The 17,332-nt window shown below is 50.9% G+C and overlaps 1 protein-coding gene across 1 annotated transcript; it reads left to right on the forward strand.

Annotated features, from left to right (window-relative positions):
* The first annotated feature begins 1,132 nt into the window (after nt 1-1,132).
* On the forward strand, nt 1,133-17,114 carry LOC142024838 (tripartite motif-containing protein 10-like). Its single transcript, XM_075017109.1, has 10 exons — nt 1,133-1,549; nt 7,981-8,076; nt 8,841-9,071; nt 9,386-9,408; nt 10,140-10,255; nt 11,986-12,006; nt 13,496-13,516; nt 14,217-14,249; nt 15,791-15,895; nt 16,593-17,114. Exons 1-10 carry the CDS (start codon nt 1,133-1,135, stop codon nt 17,105-17,107), a joined length of 1,578 nt encoding a protein of 525 aa, XP_074873210.1. The 3' UTR covers nt 17,108-17,114.
* Nucleotides 17,115-17,332: the final 218 nt, after the last annotated feature.

The raw sequence follows: 17,332 nt of genomic DNA on the forward strand, positions 1-17,332 counted from the left end.
GCTAAGTGAACTTGTGCCTCTCCGCATCATTCCTAATCCCTCAGGGCTCCCTCATTACCTCTGGGCCCTCTTCCCCCTCGCACACCCGCTGTGTTTGATTTGAATTGAGACAGGTGCCAGAGCTCAGACCCAGCAAAAAGTAAGCAGCCATTGGCCTGGGATGCCCGGATTGTGGGCTCCACCTCGCCAGAATCCATGGTCGTCCCACATCCCTCCGGACACGTCCATTTTACGGGACAATGCTTGAGATTTTGGGGCTGAGATGTCACTTTAATGATTATTCCAGGACTTCTTAGGTACCGGAAAACTCTAGGAATTTTTGTGTACAACAACTTAGGAATTAGCTGACAGGACACTAATTTGTATACAAAGACAGAAAAAAAGTGTACAAATTCCAGTGATGCCATTATTTAAATATTCTATGTCAACTTAATACATCAGGAGAACTAAAAAGTGCCACTGTGGTGTAACAACCAAATAAAAGAAGCAGTGAGAAGTGAACAGCATTGTTTGAAAAGTAGAACCCTCCTTCTGCCCCTCTACTCTCTGATTTACACACCTTGAAAGTAATTTTTCTGATTTGTCAACTTTGATTACTGTTTTTGGTTCTCCGTGCCTCAAATATTGAGTCTGTTCTGGTCTGGCTGTGGCCTGAAGAAGTGGGTCTGTCCCACAAAAGCTCATCACCTAATAAATTATTTTGTTAGTCTTTAAAGTGCTACTGGACTGCTTTTTTGTTTTGACACTGCTGGAGTGAGCACACCATGACTTACAATGAGGCCACGAGAGCAAGAGGGGCTAGATATGAGGGTACAGTCCAGCCCCACCTAAACCTGACCACACACTGTGCTGACAGACCTGGAGTTTAACCCTTTGCGTTCTTGTTTGCCTCCTTCCCCACTTTTCCTTTCCTTCCCTTTCTGCATCTTTACCCCCGCTGCTCCCGTTCCCTGCCCAGCTCCTTCTGCTGCCACCTGTGCTTATCTTCCTGCAGCTCCACCTTCTGGCTTCCCCTTTCTCCTCACCTCATTCTACACCTGGGCAGCTGATAGGAGCTGGGGTGTGGACCTCCAGTTATCAGCCACACCATTTTTGATGCAGAGCAAACACAAGGCCAGAGCTCCCACCAGCCATGGCCGCAGCAACTCCTGTACGGGAAATCCGAGAGGAAGCCAAGTGTCCCATCTGCCTGGAGTATCTCACAGACCCCGTGACCATAGAGTGCGGGCACAACTTCTGCCGAGGCTGCATCACTCAGTACTGTGAGACGTGGGCAGAGCTGGGCTCTGACCCTTTGTGCTGCCCCAGCTGCAGAGCCCTGATCCGGAATGGGACCCTCCCGAGTAACAGGCAGCTCGCAAACATCATGGAGAAAGTCAAACAACTGGAGTGCCAAGCAGGCAAAGAGACTGTGTGCAAGAGACACGGCAAAGGCCTGGATCTGTTCTGCGAGGAGGACGGGGAAGCCTTGTGTGTGGTTTGCTGGAGGTCCCCCGAGCACAGCTCTCACACGGTGCTGCTCCTGGAGGAGGCTGCCCAGCAATACAAGGTAGGACACGCTCTGGGTCTGGGTCTGGGTCAGTCCCATCCGTCCCTTCTCAGACCCAGGCTCTCAGAGCCGCTGAATCCCCCACCGCCCCAGATTGCCTCCCCTGGTCTCCCTCTCCGTCTCCTCCTGTGCGGTGCACAGAGCCCTGGCCACCGGCACTGCCCCGGCCTGTCACGAGGGAGAGCTGGGCACAGAGGTGGCAGTAAGCCGGTGCGCCCCGGTTTGCCATGGCAGGCAGAGCTGGCTTGGGGAGCTGCACTGCAGGAGGAGCTGGGGCGCACCCCGAGCTGGGGTCCCAGGGCTCTCCTGTGGGTTGCTGCACTAAACAGCAGGCAGGTGAAAGGGGCTGGCTGGGTTTGTGCCCAACACTGGTCCGGCACTGCCCTGCCCCTCCCCTCCCCTCCCCTCCGGGCACTCTTGGGGGGGGGGCAAATCCCCCCATTCCCACCAATGCTGCTTGTTGCTTGCTGCTCCCCTTTCTCCGTGGTCAGGGACTGGGAGGAAAGTGCCGTTCTGCGCAGGGCAGGGGCAGAGGAGGGACGGTGCTTCCCTCTCGCTCCCTGACGGTGACCAAAGAGAACAGCAAGTAACACGCAGCGTTGGTAGGAAGTGGGGGGGGGCTTCAGCCCCTGCCCTTCCCAAAGGGCACTGGTGCCCCCCTACACTTCCCCCTGCCCTGAGCTCCCGCTGTCCCCAGCCCCCTGCCCTGACTCTTGCACCCCTACTATGATCCCTGCCCTGCACACACACCCTGCCCCTGGGTCCTCTGAACTCCACCACACACTTAAATGCCTCACAGGTGCTGTCATATCACAGCCGCCTCCCCCTGCCCTGAGCACCCCCGGGGCGGGAGGAAGTAACACACCAGTACCTGTAAGAAATGTAAGTTACTTTCACCCCTGGGTGGGCACGAGAGCCCCAGGAGAGGCAGGTTCCTCGCACACAGGGCGGGAGCAAGATGTGTCCATGCTGCTGCCAGGCAAGGAAAGGAGGCAATGAGCTGCTCCCGCCCCACCCTGGGAGCTCAGGCACCGCCCCACTGCCCACCACCTGGTGAAGACAACCTGCAACAAAGAAACCTCAGCAGCTAGTGCCAACAAGACGTCCTGTGGCACCTTACAGACTAACAGATGTTTTGGAGCACGAGTTTTCCTGGGTAAAGACCCACTTCATCAGGTGCATTGTCTGTCGAGGTCTGTCAGCTAGGGGCAGATATAGAAACAATGTCCAGAGGTGGCAAAGGGAGGAGGATGGGAAAGGGCATGTGGGTGTCACCGTTCTGCCAGGTGGAGCCATCAGGAGCTAGGGCCAGATTCGGTATCTAGGGGTCCCATTCCATCCATCCAACGCAGAACTGGCTCCAGCCCCCAGCCCAGTAACCTGGGAAATTTTAGAAGCCCTGGACTGGAAGAGACCTCAGGAGGTCAGCGAGTTCAGCCCCCTGCCGAAAGAGGGACCAACTCCAAATAAATCATCCCAGCCAGGGCTTTGTCAAGCCAGGACTCAAAAACCTCAAGGGATGGAGAATCCACCACCTCTCCAGGCAACGCATTCCAGTGCTTCACCACCCGCCTGGGGAAATAGTTTTACCTAATATCCAACCTACACCTCTCCCTCTGTACCTTCAGACCATTGCTCCGTGTTCTGCCATCTGACACCACTGAGAACAGCCTCTCTGTGTCCTCTTTAGAGCTCCCCTTCAGGAAGTTGAAGGTGGTTATCAAATCACCCCTCACGCTTGTCTTCTGCAAACTAAATACGCCCAAATCCCTCAGGCTCTCCTCATAGGTCGTTGCGTACAAAAATTCACGCCCCAGAGCCGGGAGCCTCTGGGAGGCAGTGCTTCCCCACTCACCAACAGAGTCTGAGCCTAGAAAGAGCTTTTAACAAGAGGGAGGGAAGTAACTGGGCGTTCGTTAGGGGAAAGACCACAAGCAGCGTTCTCAAACATAAACCCTGAGTAAGAGTCCCAGCCCAGGTCGGCTGAGCCGTGTCCTTTTCCCGTCAGTGTCTTGAGTCCAGCAACTGAAATATCTCCTTCGCACCCACACCTCACCGTGGCTGCCCCGGTTCCCAGCAGGCCCCGGGTTCAGAGGTGCATGTGCGGAGTTTCCCTCCCATCCCGAGTCGGGGGAGACAAAGAGGTGTCTGACTCCGTCGGTCACTCGCCATCCACTTCCTCCCCCCCGCTGTCCGGATGACCATTCACCTCACCTCCCTGCCATCCACCCCTTACGCCTCTCAGATGGCCAGTCGTAGGACTGCTGGCCCTGTATTGCATCTCTCTTCTACGACCAGCCTGCTGGCGCTCAGTCACCATCTCCTGCCACCCGCGTCTTGGCTGTGACTTCTGCTCATCAGTCTCAAATGGCTCCAAGTCCCTGGAGCTTCAGCTCTTCGCTGGCCATGCAGAAAAAACCACAACTCCCGCACCATTAAGTTCAAAAGAGGACTCCATGTGGTGCCTGTTTCGCTCTTTCCTGAGAGCAGTGGGGGAGACGCAGGTCGAACCCAGCTAGGCAGGGGAAGCTGTTATACCCAACTTGGCCAAAATAACTTTCCTCCCCCGAAAGTCCAGCCCCGGCACCTGCACGATTCTCTCTGCTGAGCCGGGCCCTCTGGAGTGGAGCAATTGAGCCCAGCCCGAATTTTCTGCCCTCCCCCCTCCCACCCCCGCCACCAGGTTGCAAACACTGGTGACCACATCAGAGAGGCAGCCGTGTTAGTCTGTAGCTTCGAGAACAACAAGAAGTCCTGGGGCACCTTACAGACGAGCAGATATTTTGGAGCGTGAGCTGTCGTGGGCAAAGGCCCCCCCCACCCAAGCATCTGATGAAGTGGGTCTTTGCCCACGAAAGCTCATGCTCCAAAATATCTGTCAGTCTGTAAGGTGCCACGGGCCTTCTTGTTGTTCTGGCAACCACAATTCAGCTAGCCCTGCACTGAAGTGGAATTCAACGAGCAAAGCACCACTCCCCGCTGCTGATTGTCTAACCCATTTAGCCAGGCAGAAGCAGAGTGTGTGCACAGGCACACCCAAGCATTCTGTCCCGTCCCCCTGATGGTACGAGAAGCAGGAAGCCACACTCCAGAAGGCCCTAGGTGACAGACAACCTCCCAGCCTTATGAGGATCCTCACCAACAGCCACAGTCTATACAGCAGGAACACCAGTCCTGGGACTTTTCCTTGCAACAAAGCCCGTTGCCGGCTTTGACCACATATCTATTCTGGAGATACCATCACAGGACCTAACCAGGTTATTCACAGAATCACGGGCACATTCTCATGTTCCTCCACTAACATCACATATGCCATCATGTGCCAGCAATGACCAGATGCTTTGTATATTGGACAGACTTCTAACTCCCTTAGACAAAGAGTTAATGGGCATAAAACAGACATAAAAACACTCCTGAGTCACAAATCAGTCAGTCAACATTTTAATGGAGTGGGCCATTCTGTTAATGACTTAAGAGTTTGCATCTTACTAAAGAGGAATTTTCACAACAGTCTGGAAAGAGAGGCTGCTGAACTCTCTTTTATATTCAAATTTGACACATTAACACGTGGTTTGAACTGGGATGGGAATTTTCTGGGTCATTATAGGGGCTCTTTTGCATACTTGGCTTTATCTAATTCTTGGCTCCCCCACCCCCTGCCTTCTGCCCCTCTGCTCTCTGATTTGCTCACCTTGGTAATTTTTTTCTGATCTGTCAACCTTGATTACTGTTTTTGGTTCTCTGTGCTTTAAACATTGAGTCTGTTCTGGTGTGGCTATGGTATGAAGAAGTGGGTCTGTCCCACGAACGCTTACCACCTAATAAATTATTTTGTTAGTCTCCAGATTTCAGGTTCGGGGTCCGGTTGCCCTTCTCCTGTCCGTATGCAGAGCCTTGGGCCTTCTGGGGAACAAAAAAAGTCAGCTTTCGTGCCAGTGCAGAAAATAGAGTAGATAGGAGCAGTGCTGGCAGCCGAGACCACCAGGGCCTCTCTTCCTGGAACGGCCTCGGGCAGAACTCATCGGGGATGTTTCCTGGTCCCCGATAATCACAGCCTGAACGTGTCCATGCTGCTTGGAACACATGGCAACGCGTACCTCCATCGTCCAGCAGGCCAGACGCCACAGGCATCCCCTGCAGATGTGGCTGGTGTCGGTCTGCCGGCAGGCCAAGGAAAGTCGGGACAAAGCCTCACTGTCTCACAGCTACACTTCCCTCCCTCTGGTGGCCAACGCTTCCTGGGAACGTGCTCCCCAAGGTCCCATTTCAGAGCCATCCTCCCGCACTCGGGCCCATTGGAGCTCGGCTGGGAGCCCATCTAGGGGATGCTGGGACCCAGGGTGTGTTGCCCCTGGATGGGATGGGCCTGTGCATCAGTGTCAAGGAACTCAGAGCTCACCTGCAAGGCATGAGCGGTCAGATTCCTCATGCACGAAGTGCCCTCAACGCTTTATACCAACAAGCAAGGACCAGCCCACTCTGGCTCTCTGCCAGGAGGCCTTCAGGCCCTAGGGCTTCCGTGTCACACGTCATCGACCTGGAAACTTGTCGCTTCCCAGGAGCTCTGAACTCCCCCACAAACCGCTTCAGCAGAGACTTTTCTTCTCACCCATGAGTGGATGCTGCCTGTGGAGGTTACCCACTCAGTATTCCAGAAGTGGGGCACTCCCCGGGTGGACCTGTTCCCTACCCGGCCGAAACACCCCTGCTCCCCGTTCCGCTCCGGATGGGGCCTGGGCGAGGTTGCCTTCTCAAATGCCTTCCTCTTGTCCCGGGCAGGGAATCTTCTCGGGTGATGTTCTCCCTGTTCCTGAGCATCCTACAGAAGATCGGGAAGGACAGGGTGAGTGGGGGTCATCATGATAGCTCTGCTGTAGCCCCAGCAGCATTCGTTGAAAACCCTTTTGAGCGCTTCCCTGCCCCAGACCTCCTCTCCCTGGACTAGAGCTGTCTCCTTCATCGTAACCTGGCATCGCTGCATCTCACAGCTTGGGTGCTGCATGGCTGAGCTCAGAAGAAGACACTGCTCAGAGGGCATTTGCCATGTTTTCTTCTAAAGCAGGAAATCCTGAACCTGGCAAAGCTACACAAAAAAGCGGGCAAAGTATGTGCACTGGGCGGCCGACGGGGGCATCTCCTTAATGAAGGCTCCAATATAATTTATCCTGGAACGACTTCAAGACAGGCCCAACAAGGAAAGTAACAGGCCACCCCCAGCTTACATCCCTCCAGCACATCATTGACAAGCTACAACCTGCTCTGAAAATGACCCCTCCCTCTCACAGACCTTGTGGGACAGGCCAGTCCCTGCCTACAGAGAGAACCCAACCTCAAAAAAGGACTCACCAGCAGCCACAGGAGAAGTAACCCTGGAACCTACCCCGGCATCCAACCCTGTTGCCGACTCTGTACACATCACATCGCGACACCATCACAGGACCTACCCACCCAAACCACAACATCGGGGGCTCTTCCACCTTCACACTGACTAATGTGATATATGCCATCTAGGGGACAAACCAGACAGTCTCTGCACCGGGGATAAATGGACATAAATCTGACGTCAGGAACGGTTACACACACACACACACACACACACACACACAGAGCTGCAACACACGGTTTTAACCTCCCTGGATGGTCAGTCATGGATCTGAATGTAGCCGTTCTTCTCCAAAAGAATTTTACTACAAGATTACACCGGGAGACAGCCGAACTGGAATTCATTCGCAAATCTGACACCTTTAACCTAGGCCTGAGTAGAGATCTTACCTGGCTTATGCACTACAAGGGCAACTGATACTTCCAGGAATGAGACACATCCAGCTTAATTTAATTAACTGGTCCTACTAGTGACAGGTAACTTCCTTTCCTCCTTCCCTCAGCTACCTGCTATGTAAACCCTGGATTCTATTCCCACTCCAAACCCATCTGACGAAGTGGGTTTTACCCAGGAAAGCTCAGGATTTAGTCGTTTCTTTGGTCTGTAAGGTACCACAGGACTATATTTTACCAGTGGAGAAAGCAGACGCAATAACCATTAACAGCCTACCTGTAAAACACACCCAGTTTTCAAGAACGAGGTTGCATTTCCTCGTATCTCTGACACCCTGCCCGACATCTAGACATGGCGTCATAACCACGTTGGTTCTGGGATGTTAGAGAGACAAGGTAGATGAAATCACATTGCTAGCGACCCAACTACTGTGGGGGAGTGACAAGCTTTCCAGTTAAGCCAGAGCTTTTCTTCAGCTCTAGGAAGGTGTATGCGCCCCAGAGTTGAACCCTCTGAAAGCCCATAAGCCTGGGTCTGATGACGGCAGGAGCTGGGCCAGCGGAATTCAGGCAACTGTCTTGCGGTTTGGTTGGAAGAGATGCAAACAAACTGTCATCATTCAGCATTAAATCACCAAATCGTATGGGTTTTTCAGGAGAAACTCCAGGCCCAGTTGAAGACTCGAAGGGAAGAGAGAGAGAAGCTGCTGGGATGGAAGCTGACCTGTGAGAAGAGAAGCCAGCAGTATCTGGTAGGTGTTGATTGTTCCTCATAAACTTGGACGTGGAGTTGGAGGGTTGTTTATTGCTACATTTCTCTGTAGCCTTAATGAACATGGGCTTGTTTGATTATGGGATATTCTCTGTGTGCGTGTCACAAACATCACCAGGACATTCTCTCCCTGGAGAAGGACAAAAGCATCTTCAGTCGCATGAACGATGCATTTTAATTAATGAGTTAATTGCTGTTCACCGTGGCATTCAGAACACTTCTCCCAGACTGGATGGATTATTTCCCAGTAGGCGTGGAGACATCCCTTTAAGAGCAATGGAGTCCATAGCTGTAAAAACATCCTCTCCTTGTGAACCCACTGTCCAGGGAAGTGTCAGGCTATGGAGGATCAAGGTTCTGAACTCAAATCCGCAGGTCCCAGCCTGTTACCACAAACCAACAGCTCTGCGGTGGGGCTAGGGGAGCTCTGGCCGACCATAAGCTCCTGTCTGGACCAGATGTTCAGACGCCCAACTTCCACCAACTCCAACTTCAGTATTACACATTCTGGACTGGAGACACTGATTCTGTCTCAGCCATGGTCATGACGCCTGACCTTGATTCTGGCCGCAAATTTTAGAGTGATTATGACTCTGCTTTAGTTTCTGATGTCCAACCGGGGCGCTATTCCTGACAGCTCATGCTCTGCTCCCTGCACAGGTGTCTTAGAAATTGTCGCACTTGTAAGACTGTATTAAAATCTCCTCCATGTCGCTGACCAGCCGTTTCCCTGTCTTCCTCCAGACACAGACACAAACCGAGAGGCTGAAAATCGTGTGGGAATTCCAGCAGCTGCGGCAGTTCCTGGAGGAACAGGAGCGACTCCTCCTGGCCCAACTGGAGAAGCTGGAGGAGGAAATTGTGAGGACCCAGAATGACAATGTCAGTGAACTCTCTGTGCAGATCTCCCATCTCAGTGAGCTGATGGGTGAGCTGGAGGGGAAATGTCAGAAGCCAGCGAGTGAATTCCTGCAGGTGAGACTGAGGGAGAAACGACCCAGCTCCCCACCCAGGGAAGGGAGGCTCCTGAATCATAAGCTCTGGGGTCCAGCAGTAGGAGGTCTCGGTGTGACTCAGGATGTGCATTGCTGAGGTGTGAGTGACTATTGTGCTTGGCAGAGAAACAGACACAGAGGTGTTAGAGGCGGCAAATCCCCATTCGCTCAGGGACTCCCTGGCCCTGGGGCTCGGGCAGGGACGCTCTTCCCCAAGTGTAAAACCTTCCTTCTCCGATGTCTCCTGTGCGTGTCAGATGACACTTAGAGTCCCTCTCTCACTCTCTTTTTTAGGACATAAGAAGCTCCCTGAGCAGGTATGTGGCTGTCTGTCTCTCCCCCTCACACCATACAACACTGGGAAATAGCTGGGAGCTGAGGTTAGCTCTGCATTTCCCCAGGGCTCTGCAGCCAAAGGTGTGGGGAGGTCACATGTTGGATACAACCTCTCTGATCACCTTCCGCCTGAGGGTCTCACCCTTGCACAGCAGGCTCTGGAGTTCTCCCCTCTCTGGCAAAGTCCGACCTCAAGTATTTCCTAGAGATGTGTCTCCCCGGGGCACCGGCTGCCTCAGGACTGCGGGGATGGACTATGGCCCTGTCACTGCTGGGCCCTGTCACCATGCAGCCCCCGGCTGCTGTGCTCCTGAGTCTGTCCCACCTGAGGGCTGTTTAGAGACACGTGTGGAATGAGCTGGGGAAGGGGGAGTTGGTGTCCCGGTCTAGTTCCTAGTGGGCAGATTTGTACAGCACTTCCCCTGGGAACCTCCTGTCCGTCAGAGCCTGGAGGCCAAGGAGTGAATGGGCCACGGAGACGCAATTCCCCCTTTTGTCCCCAGAGCTGGTCTCTCCAGGCCGTAGTTCTAGAATCTGAATGGGGCCTGCGAGGGGAATGTTGCAGGGCCCTGGGCTGTGCTGCACCTGCTCTCAGGCTGGGAGAGGCCGAGGGATTCTAACTCCCAGCCCCTCAGAGCAGCGACTCACTGGCAAGAACTGAAGAACCAAGTCACTAAATGCCGTATCAGCATCTGACGTTGTTTCTGTCCAGGTGCGAGAAGGGGAAGTTCCAGCCGCCAGAGGACATTTCGCCTGAACTGGAAGGACAAGTCAGCGGTTTCTCCCAGAGAATAACTGCACTAACGGAGACTCTGAGCGAGTTCAAAGGTACCTAAGAGGGGATCTAGGAGGAGAAGTGAGTTAAGTGTCTGAGACCACGGAAAGCGAAAGTCTCCGGTCAATTGGTTCACAATATATATATACTAGCAGATTTATCCAGCAATGGTCAGGTCCTGAGCTCAATTAAGGGGTTGTTTGAAAATAAAAGGAAAATGAACGTGCTTTACTTAAATGATTGTATTTTTAAATCCTACAGTGTTATTTTGATGAAATTAATTTTTATTTTAGTTTCTTTTAAAAAGGGATTGTTAACAGTTTTCCAGTTAATATTTTAGTAAGTTTTATAAAAGTGAATTCCACAGGGCGTGCCTTTTTCTTCATTGCTCTAACAAACGATTTTCATTCACTATACTTTAACAAAAAAGGGTGATAGTTAATTTTTCAATAACATTTTGTTCTAGTTTTCAAACTTTAAACAGTTCAACCGTTGTGCCAAATCAGAACACTCCCCCAGATTTCTGTGAGGTGTATTTCAAAGCAAGCCTACTCCAGGTTCTTCCTATTTTTCTGGCTTATCTTGGTTCAGTCTCTTTCAACTTTAGCTCAGTTATGTCAGGTTTTGAGGACTGTCCTTAATTTGAGGATTACGTTCGGTTTGATGAGATGCAATCCCATTCCAGGCACATCTCATTTTCCTGGCACTACCAAACCTGTAGATTGCTTTAAGTTCTGATAAGAGGAAGCCATACATCAAGTTTGGTGGTCCTAGCTCTTTCCGTTGAGAAGGAGCTCTTGGTCAAACAGACAAAGAGACAAACTAAATATGTGTTAGAAAATGAGGGGCAGCACTAATTTGGATAGATTTCGTACCAAAAGCTAATCTGAAAAGCTGGAAAGCTATAGAGTCACAGCGCTGAAGACCGGAAGGGACCCCAGAATTTTTGTCTAATGTCCTGAAGAGGGTGTTGATTTCTCTCCATCTTCAATGTTGTATTGATGATAAAGAGAAAGTAAAAATAAGAAAAGGGCAATTCCTGACAAATGCACACGCATTTTATTGCTCTGTTATTTCAGACAAACGAAAGAAAGAAACAAAAGCGTCATTCTCCTTCCTCTGAGAAACATTCGTACAAAAATTGGATCTTCCCTTGGGAGTTTGTTTAATGGTGTGGAGCCGTTTGCATTAAATCGAACTTTTAAAATGGTCCCAGGCGAATCCCTTTCCCGTTAGTTAGCTGGCGCACTTTTCTATTGCTATCATTCTTTCCAGAGGTGCGGGTTGTTTTTTAGTGTAACTTTGTAAAACGTGGGGAAAGACCAAAGCAGACGAATTTCACACCGAAAGCTCGTTTGAAAAACTGACAGGCAATTCAGTCATTGAGTCACCGAATGTGAGGCCAGAAGGGAATGACAAGATCGTCTAGTCGAGTGATCCCCAAACCATGTGACCCACCCTCCTAGTGGTACATGCGGGAATGCTGAGGGTGTGGAGGGGACAGGCTAGCGCACCCACTCCCACTCTGCCCCCAGTGCAGCTCCCGCCCCAGTGGTAGCTTGGCCCCTCTCCCTCCTCTGCTTTCAGCCCAAGCTCTTCTGCAGAGCCAGCTGTTCAGCAGCAGCACGGAGGGGCCCAGGAAAACCTTCGGCCCCACTAGTCTAGTCTGAGCTCCTTCAGAAGAGTGTAGACATAATCCTTGGTCTTAACTATTGTAGTTAATGAAACATAAGAAATGAGAAACCCCTGATAAATAATACCCGTGTGTCTCTTTAATCTTTAGGCAAACTGAATACAGAAATTGGTAAGTACCATTATCCTCCCACAGCTAAGAAGTGCTTTGTACCAAATCACATCCTCTTGTGGGAGCTCATTTGTGGATTTTTTTAATTTAAAATTTAACTTTTACAATCCTGTTGCAATATTAAATATTTTATGTTTGTTCATTAACATGCTTTTTATCCATTTACACGCCTTTCTTTTTGGGGAAGTTTGTGTAAATTGTTAAAAATGTGGGGAAACATTAAATAGAAGAGATTTCACACCAGAGGTGATAGAGTCACTCTAGCAAGTTCATTCAAATGATTTGTCAAAATAAGGGAGCTCTTTCGAAAGAGCCCATGAAAGCTGCTGTCTACACTAGCATTCCTTTTACAAAAGAGGAATGCAAACGAGGGAAATCAAAAATGCAAATGAAGCACAGATTTACATCTCAGTCACCTCATTTGCATATTCTCCTTTCAAAAGAAGACAAGCAATGTAGATGCAGCTCCTTCAAAAATAAACCTGGTTTTCGAATGAACCCTTATTCCTAAAAAAAATTAGGAATAAGGGTTCCTTCAAAACAGGGTTTATTATTGAAAGAGCTTCATCTACATTCATAGAATCATAGCACACTAGGACTGGAAGGGACCTCGAGAGGTTGTCGAGTCCAGCCCCCTGCCCCAATGGCAGGACCAAGTACTGTCTAAACCATCCCTGTCAGACATCTATCTAACCTGTTCTTAAATATCTCCAGCGCTGGAGATTCCACAACCTCCCTTGGCAATTTATTCCACTGTTTGACCACCCTGACAATTAGGAACTTCATCCTGATGTCCAGCCTAAACCTCCCTCGCCGCGGTTTAAGCCCATTGCCTCTTGTTCTATTCTCAGAGGCCAAGAAGAACAAGTTTTCTCCCTCCTCCTTGCTTTTCTTCTCTGGAAAGGAAAATGTGCAAATGAGGTGCCAGATAGGTGAATCAGTGCCTCATTTGCATTTTTGATTTCCCTCATTTGCATGCCTCTTTTGAAAGAGGACTTCTAGTGCAGGTGTAGCCAGAACGTCTACACACAAAAAGCATTCTTTCGAAAGTAAATGGAGAGAATGTGGGGCTCCTTTCGAAATCACTCTTCCTTGGCTGTTGCAGGAAGAGCACCCCCTTCTGAAAGCTTCTTTCGAAAGAAGATGCGTGTAGATGCTCTGCAGGGCCCTTCTTTCGAAGGAACCGTCTTCGTTTTCGATCCCTAGCCCATTCGTTTGAAAAAGCAGGAGCTGTGCGGACGCTCTCTCTCGAAAGATGTTCTTTTGGAAGAGATCTTCCAGAACGGCTTCTTTCAAAAGATCCCTGTAGCATAGACGTAGCCACAGGGTTTAAAAGCAGAAGGGATAATTGCTTCCTTTCATGTGACGTCCTGAAGAGGGCAGTGATTTCTTTCATCCGTCACTGTCACTCTGACGATCAACAGAAATAAAACACAAGAAAAGAGAAATGCCTAACGAATATATGTATTTATTCCTCTTTCATTTTTAGAGAAACCAGTCAAGGAGATAGGTAAGTGTCACTAAACCTTCTTTCAAAAATAATCTTTGTAGTCTCATGCGGCCATTTGTTTAATAGTAGTGGAGTAGTAGTGGAGTTATCTGCTTTTTAATTACATTTATTATTATTATTATTATTACTATTATCGGTGTTGGCGTTGGTGTCTCAGGGTTTGGTTATTAACGTAACATAAGAAGTGCGGAAAAACTAGGCTGGATGAATTTAACGCTAAAGAATATTGTGATAAATCGATGAGCAGTTCAGTAGTAAAGTAGGTGGTGGGTAAGAAAACAGGGCCCAGAAGGAATTGTGGGAAGGCTCTGGAGCACTATCGGCCCCTGAGATAATACCCCGTCCCCCGCCCCCGCACTCTACAACGTGGGCATGTCACCAGCCAGAGCTGGAGAGGTAGCTGGACTATCGCCTGTACTCAAAGGCCGCCAGCTCGCCTGGGTGTTAAGCACCATCAGATCTGAGTCACAGTTTTTGTGCTTGTGCAGTAGACAGATTCGGGGCCACAGCCAGGGGAGATTCTGAGCTAATTCTGCCGTACAGATCCATCCTGGGAGAGAGAGAAAGAGAGAGAGAGAGAGACTCCTGCCACCCAGGGGAGGGTCTTGGTCCCTCAGTGTTTTAATTTGTTCAATATTGAGTCATTCCTGCAATACGTGCTCAGATCAGTTCTGATCTCTAATCATGGGGTTGTTTTTAGGGTGTAGAAGATGTGCAGCACATATGGAAAAAGGTAACTAAAGACGCTATTTTATCGATGCCAAAAGGCAGTTCCAAGGAGGCAGTGTGACTCTTTGTCCTTGAATGTGGGTGTGGATGTGATAGGTGAGGGCAGACCTCCTCCAGGGCACATCCTGAGGCGAAGGGGGCTTTGTGCCTCTGTCCTGTCGCACCAGAATGAATCTACATCCTATTGCATCTGTTCGTAGAATCACAGAATCCTAGGGCTGGAAGGGACCTCAGGAGGTCATCTAGTCCAGCCCCCCTGCTGCAAGCAGGATCAACCCCCACTAAGTCATCCCAGCCAGGACCTTGTCCAGCCGGGACTTAAAAACCTCGAGGGATGGAGAATCCACCACTTTTCTAGGCAACGCACTCCAGTGCTTCACCACCCTCCTGGGGAAGTAGTTTTTCCTAATATCCAACCACTCCTGTCCCTCTGTAACTTCAGACCATTGCTCCTTGTTCTGTTACCTGACACCACTGAGAACAGCCTCTCTCCGTCTTCTTTATAGCCTCCCTTTCAAGAAATTGATGGCTGCTATCAAATCGCCCATCACTCTTCTCTTCTGCAGACTAAATAAGTCCACATCTCTCAGCCTTTCCTCATAGGTCATGTGCTCCAGCCCCTTAATCATTTTCATTGCCCTCCTCTGAACCTGCTCTAATGTGTCTACATCTGTTCTACAGTGGGGGCCCCAGAACGGGACCCAAGACTCCAGATTTGGCCTCTCCAGTGCCAGATAAAGGGGAATAACAACTTCTCAAGATCTGCTGGAAATGCTTCTCCTAATGCACCCCTACATGCCGATGGCCTTCTTGGCTACAAGGGCGCACTGTTGACTCATACAGCTTCTCATCCAGTGACATCCTCAGGTCCTTTTCTGCTGCACTTCTACTTAGCCAGTTGGTCCCCAGCCTGGGAAAGTGCTTGGGGATTCTTCTGTCCCAAGTGCAGGACTCTGCACTTGTCCTTGCTGAACCTCATCAGATTTCTTTTAGCCCAATCCTCCAATTTGTCTAGGTCACTCTGGACCCACCCTTACCCCCCAGCATACCCACCTCTCCCCCTAGGTTAGTGTCATCTGCAAATTTGCTCAGGGTGCAATCCACCCCCTCATCCAGGTCATTAATAAAGATGTGGAACAACACCGGCCCCAGAACCGAGCCTTGCAGCACTCTGCTTGAAACCAAACGCTATCCCCATATTGAGCCATTGACCACTACCCGTAGGGCCCGACCATCAAGCAAGCTTTCTATCCATCTTATAGTCCATGGATCCAATCCGTATTTCCTTAACTTATGGGCAAGGTTACGTTGTGGGAGACGGTATCAAAAGCTTTGCTGAAGTCAAGGTATATCACATCCACTGACTTCCCCATGTCTACAGAGCTTGTTACCTCATCACAGAAGCTGATCAGATCGGTCAGGCAGGACTTGCCCCTGGTGAATCCATGTTGCTTCCATGATCTCCCTCTGCCTGTTCATTACGGACAGGACTGAAGCATGAATTTTAGCTTGATTGTCCACTGTGATTTTCCTCCACTCTCTCAGCTCAGCCAGGTCCAGCTGGGTGCAGAAGCAGATCCTGTAAATCCACCCCCTTATCTCAGGAGGAGGCTTCGGAGCCGAACCAGAATGCTGGAGAGGGCGCTTCTGGTGAGTATGCTTTTTCATACTTCGGGTGCAGGAGTGGTGGGATGGATCTATGCCCATTTCCCCTAGAACAGCTTGCTACTCTTTCTGGGGAAGGAGCCCTCGTCCTGTTTGGACATCTCACGGAAGGTCTGAGACAGGCGCTTTTTGATTCTCCTCATCAGATTTTTGGGGACACCTGATTTCTTCCGGTTTCGATGGTAAGATACCTTTCTATGCCGAGCCACCAGTAAGTATTCTGGACTCATGGCACCAGAGAGCAATTTTCCAGCCTCTTACCCACACAGCACGTGCATTCATTCCTTATCCTTTTTTCTTGTTCTGAGAAGGCTGATGTCTCCTTTGGCAACCTAGGATGCATGGGAACTTTCAAGAGTCACTGCAGTGACTTCCAATGATTTTTTCCCTGTGACCCAGCACTGAGCAAAACTCCTGCGGCCTGCTTTTAAATCATGGCACTGCATAAAGAATCCCATGCGGCAAGCCCCTACGACAAGAGGAATGATTTCCTCACTGAGGTCCAAGCGGGTTTGAAGGCGGAACCCGGCTTTTAAATGGCCAAAGGCACATTCTGCCACACCGGGGGAAGGAGATTCCCTGAGTCCCTCTCCAGCTGGGCCCGATTCTGTCACTGACCCCGTCAAACCCTCCCCCAGGGCTGAGCTCTGCCCCTCACGCTCTGATTCTCTCTCCCCTGCAGCCAATGTGACTCTGGATCCCGACACGGCTCATCCCCAGCTCGTCCTGTCTGAGGATAGGAAAAATGTGAGATGGGCAGACACATGGCAGCGACTGCCCAACAACCCGGAGAGATTCAACTATTGGGAGTGTGTGCTGGGCTGTGAAGGGTTCACCTCGGGGATACATTGCTGGGAGGTGGAGGTGGGGGATGGGCCATGCTGGGCTGTGGGGGTGGCCAGAGAGTCTGTGAGCAGGAAGGGACGGATCAGCCCCAGCCCTGAGGCGGGGATCTGGGCTGTGCAGCAGTGTGGGGGTCAGTTCCAGGCTGTCACTTATCCTGTGACCCCCCTGCCCCTGAGCCGGGCCCCCCGCAGGATCCGGGTGTGTCTGGACTGTGACCGGGGGCAGGTGGCATTTATCGATGCTGGTGCCAAGGCCCCAATCTTCACTTTCCCGCCAGGCTCCGTCCTTGGGGAGAGAATCTGTCCCTGGCTCCGGGTGGGGCAGCTATCCTGGCTCCAACTGCGTCCCTGAAATCAGCCTCTCTAGCCTCACAAACTTCAGTTTCTGTGATCTTGGAGGACTCATCTCCATGCAACCCTATGACCCTTAGCTTTATGGCCCTTGGATGCTCCTCGCCATCCCTCCCTACCTGCAGCCCCTAGGAGGTCGAGTGGAAGAACCTCTGGGGCTAAAGGGGGAGAGGAGGCTTTGGTGTACTTGGGCCGTGCATGCTGCTAGCGGTGGGGGCTGGGGATT

The sequence above is a fragment of the Carettochelys insculpta genome, chromosome 22 (genome assembly GCF_033958435.1).
Source record: "Carettochelys insculpta isolate YL-2023 chromosome 22, ASM3395843v1, whole genome shotgun sequence".
Lineage (NCBI taxonomy): Eukaryota > Metazoa > Chordata > Testudines > Carettochelyidae > Carettochelys > Carettochelys insculpta.